The sequence below is a fragment of the Ipomoea triloba genome, chromosome 4 (assembly GCF_003576645.1).
Source record: "Ipomoea triloba cultivar NCNSP0323 chromosome 4, ASM357664v1".
Classification (NCBI taxonomy): Eukaryota; Viridiplantae; Streptophyta; class Magnoliopsida; order Solanales; family Convolvulaceae; genus Ipomoea; species Ipomoea triloba.
The window spans coordinates 16,694,642-16,710,933 of NC_044919.1; the positions used below are offsets into that span (position 1 = coordinate 16,694,642).

At 36.4% G+C, this 16,292-nt stretch overlaps 2 protein-coding genes across 2 annotated transcripts; both read right to left on the reverse strand.

The window, feature by feature from the left end:
* Window positions 1–422: 422 nt before the first annotated feature.
* LOC116015157 (40S ribosomal protein S18) lies at window positions 423–2,879 on the reverse strand. The gene is made up of 4 exons (XM_031255178.1): window positions 2,740–2,879; window positions 2,484–2,644; window positions 1,345–1,533; window positions 423–748 (listed from the first exon to the last, which is right to left on the reverse strand). Exons 1-4 carry the CDS (start codon window positions 2,740–2,742, stop codon window positions 643–645), a joined length of 459 nt encoding a protein of 152 aa, XP_031111038.1. The 5' UTR covers window positions 2,743–2,879; the 3' UTR covers window positions 423–642.
* Window positions 2,880–7,863: 4,984 nt separating this feature from the next.
* LOC116014874 lies at window positions 7,864–16,045 on the reverse strand. The gene is made up of 9 exons (XM_031254828.1): window positions 15,716–16,045; window positions 13,413–15,600; window positions 11,876–12,005; window positions 11,671–11,768; window positions 10,925–11,163; window positions 10,515–10,601; window positions 9,987–10,086; window positions 9,472–9,664; window positions 7,864–9,345 (listed from the first exon to the last, which is right to left on the reverse strand). Exons 2-9 carry the CDS (start codon window positions 15,501–15,503, stop codon window positions 8,282–8,284), a joined length of 4,002 nt encoding a protein of 1,333 aa, XP_031110688.1. The 5' UTR covers window positions 15,504–15,600; window positions 15,716–16,045; the 3' UTR covers window positions 7,864–8,281.
* Between the last annotated feature and the right edge of the window lie 247 nt (window positions 16,046–16,292).

Genomic DNA, 16,292 nt, shown 5'->3' on the forward strand with positions numbered 1-16,292 from the left:
TCTCTAGCGAAAACGAAAGTTTATGAAGGGGTGAGTTAACTATTACCGAATAAACAAACCCTTTTAGGTCCAATTACATGAATTTGCATTCAAGGACCAAATTGTAGATATTTTGAATTCAATAGCCAAATAGTAATTTGATGTGTACCTCAATAGCTTATCTGACCCTTATTTCTTTCTATATTATACCATATGTACTAAATTAATTTTTTTTTTGTTTTTGTTTTTTTTTTCCTCTTGGTGTTATGCAACACTTATAAATAACAATAAATTTAATCTTGATTTGAAAACAATAATTCAACATACAAAAGGGCAAGGCAAAGTGGCAATGCAATTTTTTTTTTTTCATTTGAATGAGCACTAATTTAATCCTAAAGGGCTAAAAGACAATTGACATTTTTGTAATGAAAATTGTAATAAAATACAAATAAAAAACAAACATTAGGCTTAGCAATCAAAATCGAAAATATTTGTTCCGAAATCATCTATAAAATCTTAATTGAGCTCATTCAAGCTCAACCAGTACTGTAGTGAGAAAACAGAGCTAGCGCAAAGAGTCCCAGGCTAATAACCAAAATGTTCATTCACAAAGACATCATAATAGAGGAACAAAAATTAAAATAGAACTGAAACCAAAAGAGCTCAACGCTTCTTGGAGACACCAACAGTCTTTCCCCTACGTCCAGTTGTCTTGGTGTGCTGACCACGTACACGAAGACCCCAGTAGTGTCGGAGACCCCGGTGATTCCTGTCATTCAACAAATTGGGCAATCATTTATTAAAAGGTCATCCCAAAGATTTAGGCAAACTAAGACATGTGCCCATCTCCGTGTCTTTTAGTGGTGTGGGGTAAAGTGGACATGAAGACGGAAGCAAAAAAGGATACCAAACAGTACACAGTATAGTTTGAAGAAACTAGACAAACCACAAACATATAAGAAGAATTTGAGATGACAAATGGAAATGAATCAAAAGATCCTGCTACTACCTCAGTCTCAGCTTTGAACATGTAATATGTTTATGTTATCAGACAAGCATATATGCTAAAAAAAGAGTCGCTTCCATTCAAAGTGTAAAAATGATAAACATCATGATTTAAAGCATAGGTAATTACAAATAATATTTTATATGCAATAACCAGATTCACTCAATGTGTTTTGAATTATAGAGCAGAGTTTGCAGGTTCTTTACTTCATGCAACTAAAAATGTAACCTTCACATTCATGGAGATCCACTAAACATGAATCCAACAAGCATTTAAAAAAAAACTGTTCAATTGATAAAAAAAATTACATTGTATTGATGTAACATTTGCTAGCCACTAAAGATTAGAAAAGATCATACCTAATTTTCTTCAAACGCTCAAGGTCATCCCTGAGCTTCATATCCAATGCATTGGACACAACCTGTGAATAACCTCCATCTTTATAGTCTTTTTGTCTGTTCAGAAACCAGTCAGGGACCTTGAATTGGCGAGGATTTGCCACAACTGTCATCAAGTTATCAATCTCAGCAGCAGAAAGCTCACCAGCCCTGTGGCATTTGACATTTCCATAAGCACTCTAAAATCTAGATGACAAAGAAACAGCTTTAGGAATTTTGGCACACTAGATTTCATCCTTGTTTGGCCTAGCTGGAGAAATAGAGAAAGACCCTTTTGACACTGAACTAGCTTTAGACGCATTTTCCTATGTTTTAGCATTTCACCCAGCTTATGCTTTTTTGGAGCAGATAAGCTACAGTAAGCTTGGACAAACAAGCACTTAGGCAGCTGTTTCAGACACAAGTCATGGGACTTTAAGACAAAAATACTAGGCATCAAGAATTACCTATCAATATAACTAACCACTGAGTACCCTGCGAATGGGTAAACCTAGTATAGTACAGTTAGCAGCTTATGGTGATTGTGAAATTCCAAACCATTGAAGAGATAATTACTTAATGTGCAATGGTTTAAAACATACTCATGCATTGATAAGTGGGATCCTGGTATAATTCCTGGAGCGTTGTTTGGTTCAGCATTTCAGTCTAGGAAATAGTTTCTATGGGTTAGTAAAACCTCTGTTCAATCAGTAGGAAGTATACCCCACGAAAGATCCATATTCACTTGTGTATGCTACCATAGTGAAAATTTTATGATTGTAATTGCAGTGGTCTATTGCTCAATCTGGTAATAACTTCCTTGTCTCTATATCTGTTTCTAATCCTCAGAAATTGTTTAAAGTTCTGTTCACTTTCCTTATTTTATGTAACTTATTGTATTACTCAAAGAACAATATAATAGCAAGTGCACCCTTTCTTGTTCTAAGCACTAAGAACACAATGCCAAACCATACATTTTCAATTCACTGACATACTAATATAATGCTCCGTATAAAACAAAACAGTTAACATTAGATTGGTACCCACACAAAAAAAAAAGGATCGAAATAAATTTTAAAAAGTTAGTGAAAGTCATTTTAACAAATCGAAGAAGTTGAAACCTTTTGTTCATGTCGATATCGGCTTTTTTGCAGCAGATGTTGGCGAACCTGCGACCAATACCTTTGATGGAAGTGAGAGCGAACATTATCTTCTGCTTTCCATCAACATTGGTGTTCAGGATACGCAAAATGTGCTGGAAATCCTCATTCGCTACAAGACTCTGCAAAAGCAATCAATCAAGTAACACATAAATTAAATTGAACGCGTTAGAGACGAACAAGTCAACTCGTGTCGAACAGAAAAGAGATAACAAACCATGGCTGCGGCTTTTCCCCTCGCCTTCTGTCTCTACTCTCTAGCAGTGCGCAGCGCCGGGTTGTGAAGACTAGGGTTTTGAGAAGGCCAAGAACGAAGAGCTTAAAAAAATTACTCCGTAGAATTTATATGGCTAAAATTGCAATTTAATCCTTATGTTTTTCAATTTGGTCAATTTCGCCTTTTTTTTTTTCGAAATTTGCATAATTTGATCAAAATCCCGATGGGTGTATTCCAAATTTCCGATTTCCATCATAACTTTTGTATTAATAGATAACTTCTCAACTAAATTAGTCGGACAGTTAGATTGATAATCAAAATTTTTAAGTTCAACTTTTCATTAGAGTTGTTTAATACTACTATTAATTTGAACTTGTCAATTATAAATGACCTAATCTAATTTACCTTCTTGTAGTCCTTATAACGCACATTTAGGTAACAAATGCTATCTTCTTCTTCTTCTTCTTCTTCTTCTTCTTTTTTGTAAATAAAAATTTTTTAAATAGCTTTCATAAAATCATCCTACGCTTTCGTTAATAAAAATATTTAAATTATCACGGGAAATAATCTCAAAAATAATTTTGGAAAATATTGCAGAAGAGGGAAGTAATTATGAACACAGGTATTTGATAACGCAGTTGAAGTCCTGTGGGGCCACGCCCAAAATATTTTTCAGCCAAGTGGAACTGCAAGTTTTTACACATTACAAGATTCAATGAATTACACAAACTAGGACTGACACCAATTTGAGCCACTAATCTTGTAAGTAACTTCCTGAAAAATAAAGAATACAATGTGAGCTAATTCTACAAATTACACAAATTGTAACCAATATAAATTTCCAATTTCAGTTGTTGAAGCCGTATCACTTCGAAATAGCCTCCATTCAGCTTTTTGAAGTTTTCTTCTAGATAGAATGAATATTTCTTGATTGTGTTGTCTTAAAACTTCAATCTTTCAACTTATTACAATGAGCTTATTTATAGTGTAATAAACCCTTATAATTTGCAACCACCATGCTTCAATGTTGGCACTGACTTCCCACGATCAACCTTGTGCCTTTGAGAAATGAGGTGATTCCTTTACCACTTATTTTGAGCTAAAATTAAGGATCCATATTCAGACTTTGATTTCTACACCACTTGTTTTGAGCAAATATTGAGGATGCATATTATGACTTTGAATAATGTATTTCACATGTCCATTTTCCGTTTAATTTTTTGATTCCACCATTCACGTATTCATAATGCATTTTACAGGTCCATTGCAATAATCCATCACAGAATTCATACAACTCATATGTGTTAAATTCGCACAACTCACGCGTCAAAGCATTAATTTTCCAACATTGAGCCAACACAATAATTACAAAATTCACAAACTCTCCTTTTGGCCAATGTTGATCAAAAATTAATGTTACTCCCCCTGTGTCGTATGTACTCCTCTTTTGAGGAATAGGTACCAAAGAAACCATTCTTGAAACTTTTCTCTTCTTTTTATTTTATTTTGGATGATCCATGAGGTGTCAAGGTTTTTCTCTATCCGTTTAATGGTCCAGATCCACTCGACTAATTTCCGTTCACATTGAGAAAGAGAGCAGCAATGTGTCAGGTGAGAGCAATGTGACAGGAATTCTCATGAGTATATATCTAGTTGTGACAAAAAAAAAAAAAGGTATTTTGTCTATGTGCAGAATTTGAGGCACAATTGTAAATAGAGTTGTCACATTTTTGGCACAACGAACCCCGCTTTGGGTATTTCGAAAACAATAACATTTATTCTAAGAGTGTGAGTAGGAATTTGATGACAATTTGGCATTTCAATAGAAGATAGAAATAGTAATACCCTTTATAGGCATACAAATTCAGCATATTGAGTAAATGTAAGGAGTCCTAGCAAAATCAACCTCTACTTCTACTCTTTTAGTCACATTGGAAAAGTTTATTGAAACTAGAAGAAATTATTGACAAACCAATTAGATATGAACTTCCAAAAAATGGATCAAGGGTTACCATTAGGAGAGTGAGAATCAAGCATCTCGAGATTCAGTGGTGTCACCCGGTGCAAGTGATGAATATCCCGGGGTAGAAACAAATTAAATGAGGCAACATTATGTTGTGAGGGTCCGCTAGGTGCAACAAAGTCCCGTAGCAGTGAGGTCAAGGGTGCATTTTTCATCTTTTCTCTAGCTTTTAGCATTCTATATTGATCAGCAATCATTGTAATTCTTCTTGAAGGAATCTAATAGTTTGGCGACTCCTGGGAAAGGATGCGACGAAGGCCGTGACTCCAATGTCATCAACATGATGAGCTCCTTGATATCTACTATTTTGTACAATAATTCACCCCTTATTTTAGTTATTTTGATGCTTATTTTCTTTATCCTAATGAAATTAAGAATTGTTTGTGTGTTATATTATCCCAAGAGTTGAATTATCCACAAGGAGTAGCAAAGGAAGAATTTTGGAGCAGTTTGGACAAGTTTTGGAAGCAAAGGAAATACCTAATCACAAAAGGAAACAAGAATAAGAATTGGAAAAGAATTGGAAGTTGCCTAATGGGCCAAGGCCCATCTATCTCCTATATATTCTACTTATTCTCTACAATTGAGAGAGCCCCCTGACAGAGTTCCTAACCCTAGTTAGTTTTAGTTTATTTTTCCCTCCTCTTTATATTTCCCTAGCATAGTTTAGATTAGTTTTATATTAGATTATTTAATTTCAAGCTTAGAATCACAGATTGAAGTTGAAATTGTTCTTCATTATCAGTAAAGTTTTCTCTTCCCTTTATATTCCTTGCAATATTTATGATGATTTATTATAGTTTTGCTTTGTTTATTTTTATGATGCATGAGTAGTTAGCTTTTGGGTTTGGATTAGGGTTCTATTGCTATTCTTGATGCTAGGTTTATAATTATTGCATAATGGGAAATAATTGTTTACCTATGGTTTATGTTTGAGTTGGATTATATTGTCCTCTTATTGATAATTGATGCGCAGCTTTTATTGATTTGTTTTGGAGAGGATTTCATCACAATGAAAGTTGGATGAAAGACTCAGCCTAACCAATTTCAACCCAATTTTTCCTACTATGAGAATATGGGTAATTTGGGGGCTTATAATGCTAATTTTTCCTACTATGAGAATATGGGTAATTTGGGGGCTTATAATGCTTTTGTGTTTAAGGTTATGATTGATGCATCACGAAAGTTGGGCAATCTTAGCCTAATTCTTGTTATTGATTACGAAAGCAGCTAACTTGAATTCTTGAGTGCATTGCCAATAAATCCCTTGTTTAATTGTTTTTCCCTAATTTTGAGATTGTTAGAGCATCAAGATTGCAATACCCCTAATATGACCCCACTCTTTTATCATATAGTTTATCCCTTATTTTATTTGCATTCTTTTTATTTCCCATATTTAATTATAATTTGCTTGGATTCTAGTGAATTCCAATACTTCAGTGCCTAGAATTTAATAGTTCACACAATACGTGTCATAGCCCTAATCCTCAGCGGAACGACATTTACACCATCTTTTTACACTCACAATTATATCCTGGACAATATGAGGAAGAAACTCTCTACCTTTAAAAAACAAACTCTTTTAGCCTCACGGGTAGGAGAGTTCTTGTTCAATTTGCACTAGCATCCATTCCAATCTACTCCATGTAGGCGTTTGATCTCTCGTCTGGAATTTGTAAACATATTGATAAAATCTGTAGAAATTTCCTTTGGGGAAACACTAAGGACAATAGGAAAGTGCACCTTCTGAATTGGAAGTTTGTAGGCCTCGCAATAAGGGGGGCTTGGGGCTCCGTATGATTTTAATTTGGCCCTTCTCACCAAGCTAGCATAGCAAGTGATCAACAACCCAAAGAAGCTTTGGGTTCAAATGGTGAAGGCAAAATACATGAAAGATCGGAATTTTTTCTCTACACCAGTTCCTAGTAATTCTTCGTGGGGTTGGAAGAGCATCGCGAAAGGCAGGAACATAGTTGAACTTGGGGCATTCTGGAGAGTTGGCAATGACAACTCACTAAATGTTTGGTTGGATTGGTGGGTCAATTCGTGGCAGCTTGGCATCGAGATGGAAATTGACGTCCTGGATCACCTCGCCAACGCTAAGGTTAGTGATTTTATTACTCCTAACCAATCTTGGGATATTGATAAATTGCAAACACTCCTTCATTGGGAGAAAGTGGATGCTATTAAGGCCATTCCATTACCGATCAACATGGAAACAAATGACAGGTTTTGCTAGCCAACTTCTAACTCAAGTAAGTTTTCGATGGCCTCGACTTTTAAGATCATTTCAGGTAATACCAATGATGAAGAGGACTTCAACTGGATTTGGAGGATGAAATGTGTGGAGAGAGTCAAGATGTTTGTTTGGCTGGTCACAAACGGGAAGGTCCTCACCAATGCGAAGCGGGTCAAAAGAAATATGACGGATGACCCAAGATGCCCAAGATGCGGGGTAGGTGACGAAACCTTAGCACATCTCCTTCGTAACTGTCCTGCTGGAACTGCTTGCACCAACCTGCTCGGTCATGCACGCAAAATTACCTGGCAACTTCAAAATGGGTCTACAACAATTGTAATAGCAGCGAAGAATTATTCCTTGGAGCTCTTACTTAGCATACATAATCTGGATGATTTGGAAAACAAGGAGCAATGCAGTGTTCAATAACGACAATGACACCCCTACAGAGATAGCTCTAAAGGTGCATAGATTGACCTAGCTCGGAGGCTAGACAACTTCTGGTTAAACAAGGCGGAGTTCACTCGAGTTATTGTAATTGGATTTGGTGGTCTCCCACAAGCCATGGCTGGCTTATGCTTAATACAGAAGGTGCTAGGAAAACGAACACCGAGTTAGCAAGTGCCAAGGGATTAGTTCGGAACCACAAAAAAAATTGGGTCATGGACTTTGCTACTAAAATCGAGATCACTGATAGTTTCTCGATTAAGTTGTAGCCTAAGGGAGGGTCTACGACTCACTTACCAGCCCATTGCCATCCCTACTCGCCCCACCATTAGCGACCGCATTAACACCCTTGCTAGTGCCATCATGGACTTTTAAATGGAAAAATTGGAAAGTGAAAGTACAAGAAGATATAGTGTAAGTTTAGAATGACCAACTTAATTCAGTTAATTGATCTACTAACAATTAATGTGACAAACCACAAAGAAAGCTATTCTTTTGCCTAACAAGGAAATTAAAAAAATGAAAATAAAAATTGAATAAAAAGGAAATAATACAAAAACGAAAGATACAAATTCCAAACTATATACAAAGTCACCCCTTGTGCTCTGGACCTTTTAAGTGCATTTGAGGAAAAATAAGAAAAATAAAGCCTAAGTTCCTCTGCTCATTAAACATTTACACTGAACTGAATAGCGTTCAGGCTATATCTTCAAGAAATTCAGTTCGAATGCTGTGTTTGGCCTAATGATGTTCTAAAGCCAAAAGGTAAGTTGCTTCTTGCCCTCACATAAACTCCATCATTGCCAGCTTGAAATGCAGCAGTGGAACAAGAATTATGAACTTTCATCCTTTGCAGCCATGTCTTGAGAAGAAGTTTTGCTTGGTTCCACACAAGATTCTTCGACATTTTTTCTTTCACAGCATCCATCATTGGAAGAAGCCAAATCTTTCTTACCTTCACAAGGTATAATCTTTGCACTGTCAACTCCTTCAGTATCGGTAGTTATTTCGGAAGCCATATTTGGTTTGTTTTCCCCGTCAATTGTGCTGGGATGATTCGGATCTGAGCTAGGCTGTTCAATAGGTTTCCCAGCAGCAGATAGTTCTGTAGATTGTGAAGTCTGTTTCCTGTCTCCATCTTCTGTTTTACATTGGATGGCAAGATCTAATGAAGAGCAATGTACAGAATCAGCACAAATCTCTTTCCCATCAACTTCAGTGGGTGCCCTATGTGATATCTCAGAAGTGGCAAGGACATTATCCTTGGTGGGTAACACAGCCTCTGCATTATGTGAAGCCTCCGGAATGGAACATGCCTCAGCTTGGTTTTCTACAACTTTACTTTGAGATGATTCAGAACACAGATGTGAGGGAGTCTCAATAATGCCGCAAATCACAGGTACCAAAACTGCATCCTGATCTTCATCTCTCTCTCTTGTGCCCCTTAGAGCAGCTTCATCTGATGATTCATGAACTGATTGTGAAGAAGATGCTTTGATAGCTTTCTCACAGGCTTCTTGGTCAACGTGCACAGAAGTCTGGGTAATTTGTCCAGGAGTATCCAAGACTGCATCTTGCATATCAAGTGTGACCACATTTTCACCTGCTGCAGAGTGGCCTAAGTTTGTTGAAGATTCAGCAAGCTTGTTCTCCACCTCAGATTTGATTGATTCAGTCACCTTATTGGACGATTTGATAGTAGATGGACTAGAGTCTTGACCATCAATCATCGTACTATCATGTGATTGTACAGCTGAAGCTGGAGAACCCGAGCACCCACTTTCAACCTTTGCATGAATTTCATTTGCGTTCTGCAAACCAGTGTCGTGACATTCATTTGCATCACGCTTGGCACAGGAAACTGTGTCAGGACTTCTAAAATCAACAGCCCTCAAACCTACGCAAACAAGTTAAAGGTCCAAATCAGAGGCATGGATAACTAAAACGATGAAGGACGTTCTTTCTCCTAGAAGGGCAGGAAATGAACAAAAAGATGAACCTAAAGGTGAGACTAATCACTCACCTTCTGATGCTCCTTGCTTTACTAGCTGCTTTTGTAACATATCTACCCCTGGAAACACCAACATATTCATAGATTTCATTTCCTGCTTGTGAGATTCCTCAAGTTGGTTGAAACCAAAAACTACTGTCCAGGTATGTATATGCTCAGATATAGCAGGAATGATCAACTTCTCAACTTTTAGAGTGGAGAGGACCTGAAAATTGCACCATCATAAAAAATGGGGATAAAACAAATCAGAGATTGAAACAGGCTGGAAGATGGCTTTTTACGATTTTGATATTTTATGTTAAAACATACAGTTTGCAACTAGAAACAAGGCATGTGCATAAACTATTTTCTTTTTTAGTTCCTTGAGAAGTAAATGATATTCGGACTGTAGTTCCAATAACTCTATCCTATATATAATGACATTTTGAATCAAGAAAAATAATATGAAGCAAGATATCCTTAAATTTGAAACAAATTTTATATCAATTAGATCAATACAAAAACCAACAACTAAAATTCAAGCATACCGTCTCAATAGCAGACAATAGCCGTCGACACATTCCTTGACGCCTATATATATGGCGTGTCCCAATAAACGGCATTTCTGCAAGTTGTGTGCCATGTATCCTGATAAATGCATATGATCAGAATTTACTGTTATTAATACATATTATGGAAGTACAGCTAACATGGATCCTGATTAAATGGCATATATATGATCAGAATTTATTTGTAGTAATAAATACCATGAATGAGCTAACATGGGTGAACATGAATCTGGCTCTCAGCCTAGTTATTTTTAAGCATCAATGAGAAAACAAGAACTAGTACAGCTAACATGGGTGAATATGAGAGAAGGCTTTCTTTCTAAAGACTATAAAAGCTCTATCCACTATAGTCTAAGATGACAATAGACAAACTACAAAAAGCAATCGTGAAAAATACGACAAAAGAAAGAAACTGCTATCATTATTCTAGAATAGAAATGCTAATGGCCAGTTGTTTCAAATTCAAATAGCAAAAATCATAAATGTAACAAACAGATGAAAACATACCTTATAGATGCTGCAGATATTATTTCATCACCCCTTTCTAAGATTGCTGTGTAGAAGCCACGATAATTAATTCGACTAAAATTTGACCTACAGAAGAAAAGTGGACAGACCTTCAAAAGTTATGGCATTACGAAGCCAATTACAAACCAATCAAAAGTTCTGAACCAACAGTAGTAAGCAATAAAGAGTACAGTATGTCTGACTAAAAATTGTTGGTGCAAAAGTCACAAAGCATGAAAGTGGGCCTATGCAGCTGAAAAGCCCGACTTAAAAGCATAAAAAGATTTAAGAAAACAATGAAAAATGCTAAGGATTTCTCACAATCTTTATCTTTTAAAACTGTGTTTCTCTTTGACTCCATAATGCATTCTAAAAAATATAAAAAGTAAATAAGGTTGATTGCTACTTACCCACAGTTATAAAGGACATTGTGAATTATATTAATCTCGCTTCTTCGATCCACTATGGGTAAAAAGCACTCATCCATGATAGACAATGCAACAGCCAGCTTGGAATTGCCTTCAACTCTTTGAGGAAACTCACAATGTGAGGTATCAGAGTCTAAATTTGTCCGTTGGATGAGAGACCAAGAGAATCCTGCTTCTAATTCATGTTTGACTCCAACAATCTTCCTTAAACGGTCATAGAGCTACATAAACAAGAGAAGAATATTTCCATTTTATACACCTCAGTTTCCAAGAATCTTCTTGAAGCAAGCATCTTGACTTAAAGTGATTATGGCAGCAGTAAATTACAAGCAAGCCCATGTCCCTAAGGTTTTTTTTCCACATTTAGAACTATAATGATAGTCAGAGTTTGCACTCCTTATCCATTACTTTTTCACAGAATGACAATTCTAAAACTGTAAAATGGATTCAATTCTATGGGGGTCTAAAAACAGAAGATCTCAATTAAATAAGTAGACATTGTTAATCTATTAAAAATTGAAATAGCCAATCTCATACCAGGTTTGCCACAAATTGTAGATCAATTACTCCGTATCTTTTTTAACATGATAGGACATACTGATTGTGAACAAGTAAAAGAACAATTTTTTTTTTCATGAGGTCTTAGATAAGAAGACAATATGTTTTAACAACAAATACTGGAATATGAAGATTGTTAGTAATTCTATTAGACATCTTAACGGGAATACCTCTTGGCATGTCTGCCCACAAAATGAAGTAGATGAAATTTTGTTCTTCACAGGTAAAACATTGTTAGCCTTCAACTCTTGTCTGCATAATTTGTGATCTGTAAAATATGTAGAATTTCATCTAAACAGGAAAAGGTGATAGAACTACGAAAGAACAAAGTGTTAAAAAAATTAAAACAAGATTTCAAAAGAGACATCATATTACATTTTTTCTCACAGAGGATGCACAAGTGGAGCTCATTGACATCCATATCATCTTCTGTAGGACTTTCATCAGCAATGCCACAAAATTTGCAAATACAACTTGGACAGTGCCAATCACCTGGAGGAAGCATCTGCAATGAGTAGAAGCAAGTCAACGTCATACATTTTTGGCTAAAGCCTGTCTCCTTAGCCCTGAACTGTAACCTGTAGGCTTAATTGCTCAGCCATCATGATGTTTTGAATCACATAAACAAATGACTGCATAACAAAGCAAATACACCAAACTCAAATAAGGTTTTCAATAGGTTCAGGGTTGACCAAAATTGGAGCAAGAGTTGTAAACAATTGGCTTTTTGCCGGAAGAGTGGAAGACAGACCAAGCTATTCAGCTAATTCGTTGCAACTGAGACCAATCATTTTGCAGTTTTTACACGGTTAATGGACATGATTTGCTTCCTTTACAGCAGAGTATATATGCTTTTAGACTAAATTGGCTTCCTTGCTGCACCATTACCTCACAAATTCAAGATAAATTTGGTGAGTGAGATGATTCTACAGCAATGACGTTGAGAAATGAGAAAGGGCAAGAATGCCTGATTTAATTGATGGCCTTTTGCAATCCAATTTCTCCATTAATGTCACTTTGGTGCTCAAGTTGAAATTAATGGAATAAATTCAGAATCTTCAGATGGTAGACTGAAGAAATAGATTTCACATGAAGTGTTGTTTCCAAAATAGCATGTCATATTCATGAAGTGCACACATCATTTAGAAAAATAAATAGGGTTAAACAGCAGAAAATATTGCTGTTCACGTTTTCTAGATTTGTAAGTTATCACTGTTCAAAAATTCATACATTATTTCCTTTTTAGATGAAAGTCTACAATTTGGATGAAACCATTACCAAAAACTACAACCAAAAATACCACAAATTGTTTTGAGCTCTTTAGTATTTTATTCTTACCACAAAAATTTCTACCAATTCATATTTAAACAAATATCAGCACCAAGTTTTATATTGATTATTATAAAAAATTTAAGCTCTCGATTATTTTACTTGTAAAAAACTTTAAAATTCTCCCTCTTTGATCCTTGAGAAGTTTGGCACTTTTGATTCATGATTGTAAATGACTTATTTGATTATTTAGTAGGATTTTTTGATCCAAAATCTAATTTACCATTCATCCTGTGAATCAAGATTTGAAAACCTTGTTTGAAGTTTGGCATTGCCTTCCATCTATCTAAAACACTGATAAGTTTCACTTATCAAAACAACAAAATGAAAGATACTACTAGGTTTCTTCTCCTTTGGACTAAGCTTATAGTTAATGAATGGTTTTTTAAATAGAAAACATGCACCAGCTTAACTTTAATAGTTTGACCCCCTTCTCTCTCTTTTCTCTTCGTGAACAGAAAAGGAATTCCACATTTATGAATGTAATGAAAAGGGACGAGTAAAAACGTTAGCTTTGAAAGATGGGCAAGTAAGAAGTAAGCAAAAAAGAAGTGAGATAGAGCATATGCTGATTAACACGTACCATTATACCAAGACAGCTCTGATGAAAAGTTGATGGACAACTATCACAGCAGATCAGGTCCCCACCATCACCACAGATACCACAAGTATCATCATCTGGATCATCACCATCAGTGTCTACAGTACAGAAATCCTGGCGTTCAGACTCCTCTTGCCTATTCCATGCATCTATAAGGCACTGCAACAGAGAAACTCCAGATTCCAAAACTATGTTTTGAAAGGGTTGACGCAGTTTGCTCCCTGCATGGAGCTCAAACTTGGAAACTGTAAGGATTTTACTACAGCAGCCACAGTGAATGCCATCTCGTGTGATCCAGCCTTCTAGCTTTACACGTGTTTTTCTACGGTTCATATATTGAACCTTTTCACTAAGTTTCGCTGTCCCAGAGTCAATCATCCATGCCAATAATGTTCTTTTTCCAGAATAAGGAACATAACCATCAATATCTGAATTTTGTCCTTTATCAGAACTGCGGACCAACAAAGTACATCTCCCAATTATTTTACTTTTTCTTCCCTGGATTAACTTACCAGTAGGTGCTACAGAGGATTTCCCAATAATGTCCTGGTCAAGTTTCCCATCTTTTGAGATCGAGATATTTTCATTAGTTTCATACTGATTCTTTTGATGTCTTGCATGAAACTTTCCTTTCAGCAACTTACCACTCTTCTTTATATAGCTACTTAATCGCTCATCATGCTGATCGCTGTCTGAGCCTTCTGCAGACTCATTTCCTGAAGTCTTCTTGTTATCCCTACTGGTACCATTATCCTTTCTCTTCTTTTTCATTTCTTTCTCAATTTTCTTTCTTGTTTGCCTTGTTAGCTTATTTATATCTTCCAATAAAGGAGAAAATGGAGCAGACACACCAGCAGATTTATTTCCACCACCATCCTCCTCCAACTGTTTCTGAAAAGCATCATAAGCCTTAACTATAGACCAATAGGCTGTTCCACAAGGACTTATGTACACTGCATCTAGGTAATCTCTGTTTCTTCTAGGTCTATAATCAATAGTCCAGCCAGCATCAGTCAAAATTCCCCTAATTTTCTCACGCAGTTTTTGTTTCTCAGTGCTTGCCCCACGTTTGGTTTTTCCTTCTTTATTAGTGGGAGAAACGGGTTTAGCTGTTGAAAGCTTATTTTCTTCCTTTTTAACCCTTTTCAGAGAGTTACCAGCAGGCAGAGCTGAGAGAACCACCTTAGGTGATGTACCAGTCCCATCAGTTTCTGAATCACTAGCTCGAGTATTTTTGCTCATCAAATTTTTCTGGGATTTCATCTTACTTTTATCCCTTTGAACAGACAGGTGTTGCTTTTCCGAGTGTTCAGAATCTGAATGAATTGTTGGTTGGATTTGTAGCTTCTTCATGATCAAGTCCTCAGACGTTGAACCTTTCCTACTGTCAAAATCACGGCAATCATTCTTTTTATGTGATAAATCCTTCTTTTTATTAACCATTACCTTCAATACCCCATTTTTCCCCTGCAACCTTATTGCTTCATTGGACGTTTTTTGATACTTCAACTTCAGCATTGAGATGGGTAAATCCGCCTCATCTTCCTCCTCATCAGTTTCGCTTTTAGCTGAACAATCAAAACCCTTAGTCCTACTCCCCAAAGCTTTCCTTGAGCTATCAAACTTCCTCTTTGCAACAATCATTTCAGCACTAGACCCACTTCTGAATTCCCTAGAACTCCCCATTCCTTGTGTCACCTTTAACCTCCCATCTCGGTATTCATTCCTCATGGCTCTCTCATCAAACTCATCATACTCATCGAACTCAAACAAATCTAACCTACTCCGTTTCGTATCACTTTCAGTATTACCATTCCCCTCAGCCCCACTCCGGCAAGTTATCGGACTATTACCAGAAATTTCCTGGGCTTTCCTCTTGTAAGGTTCCGGCAACTCATCACCTGACTCAGAATCATTTGCAATCACTCTTGGCCTTTTCTTTTTGTTCTTCTGCAAAGAGCCGATCCCTCCCCGCTGAACACCCCCCGCTCTATCATCTTTTTTCCTTACAATTAAACACCCAGACGAACTTTTCTTCTTTACCACACCACCTGATCTCACAGTCTCCTCCATGGAAAAATAAACCCTAAATTCAATCAAATTAGAATCAAATTGACCATCGAAATTAACGACCACACATCCCCTCACTCTTCAGTTCAACAAATCAGATCTGGAACAGAATGCAGAAACAATCAAACCTCGAGAAAAACCCAGACATAAAAATTTAAAATCTTGGCATAATATCGCATGCTGTAGAGTGCATGAGAAAATTCAGTGATCCTTACCACACCGGTAAGCAAGCTGGATTCCTCAACGGCGATAAATCCACCAGATCCTCCTCCGATCAAAGCGGAATTCCCCGGCTAGCCAAATCGCCAGAAACAGAAAGGAGAGGGGAGAAGAACTGAAGAAAGGAATAGGCTTCGCAATTGGCTTTGGGCTATGGGCATGGCATGGGGTAGTACATACAGGATTATTTGAAGCAGTAAAGATGAAAAACAAAAACTAAAAAATAGGGGTAAAAAAACAGGTATCACAATTATGTTTCTAATATTTTTGGTCAATTATTTTAATTTGCTGACATTTTAACAAGAAAAAATGAGAGAGAATGATAGGCGTAGCTACAAATTCTGGATCAGGTTTACAGGGGGAAAGAAAATCTACAAAAATCTAAGATTAGATGTAGCAAGAATGCATGAACTGGTGAGGTGAGCCACTGAACCTTAGCTTTCCAGTCTTTAATATTTGATGATTTAAGCTCTTGGTAATTGGTAATGTTGTTTCCAAGAGTGCTGCGAGTAACAAAGGAGCAATAAACAATTTCAATTTCTGAGCTAATTACACCTCATTCTCATTTTTGTT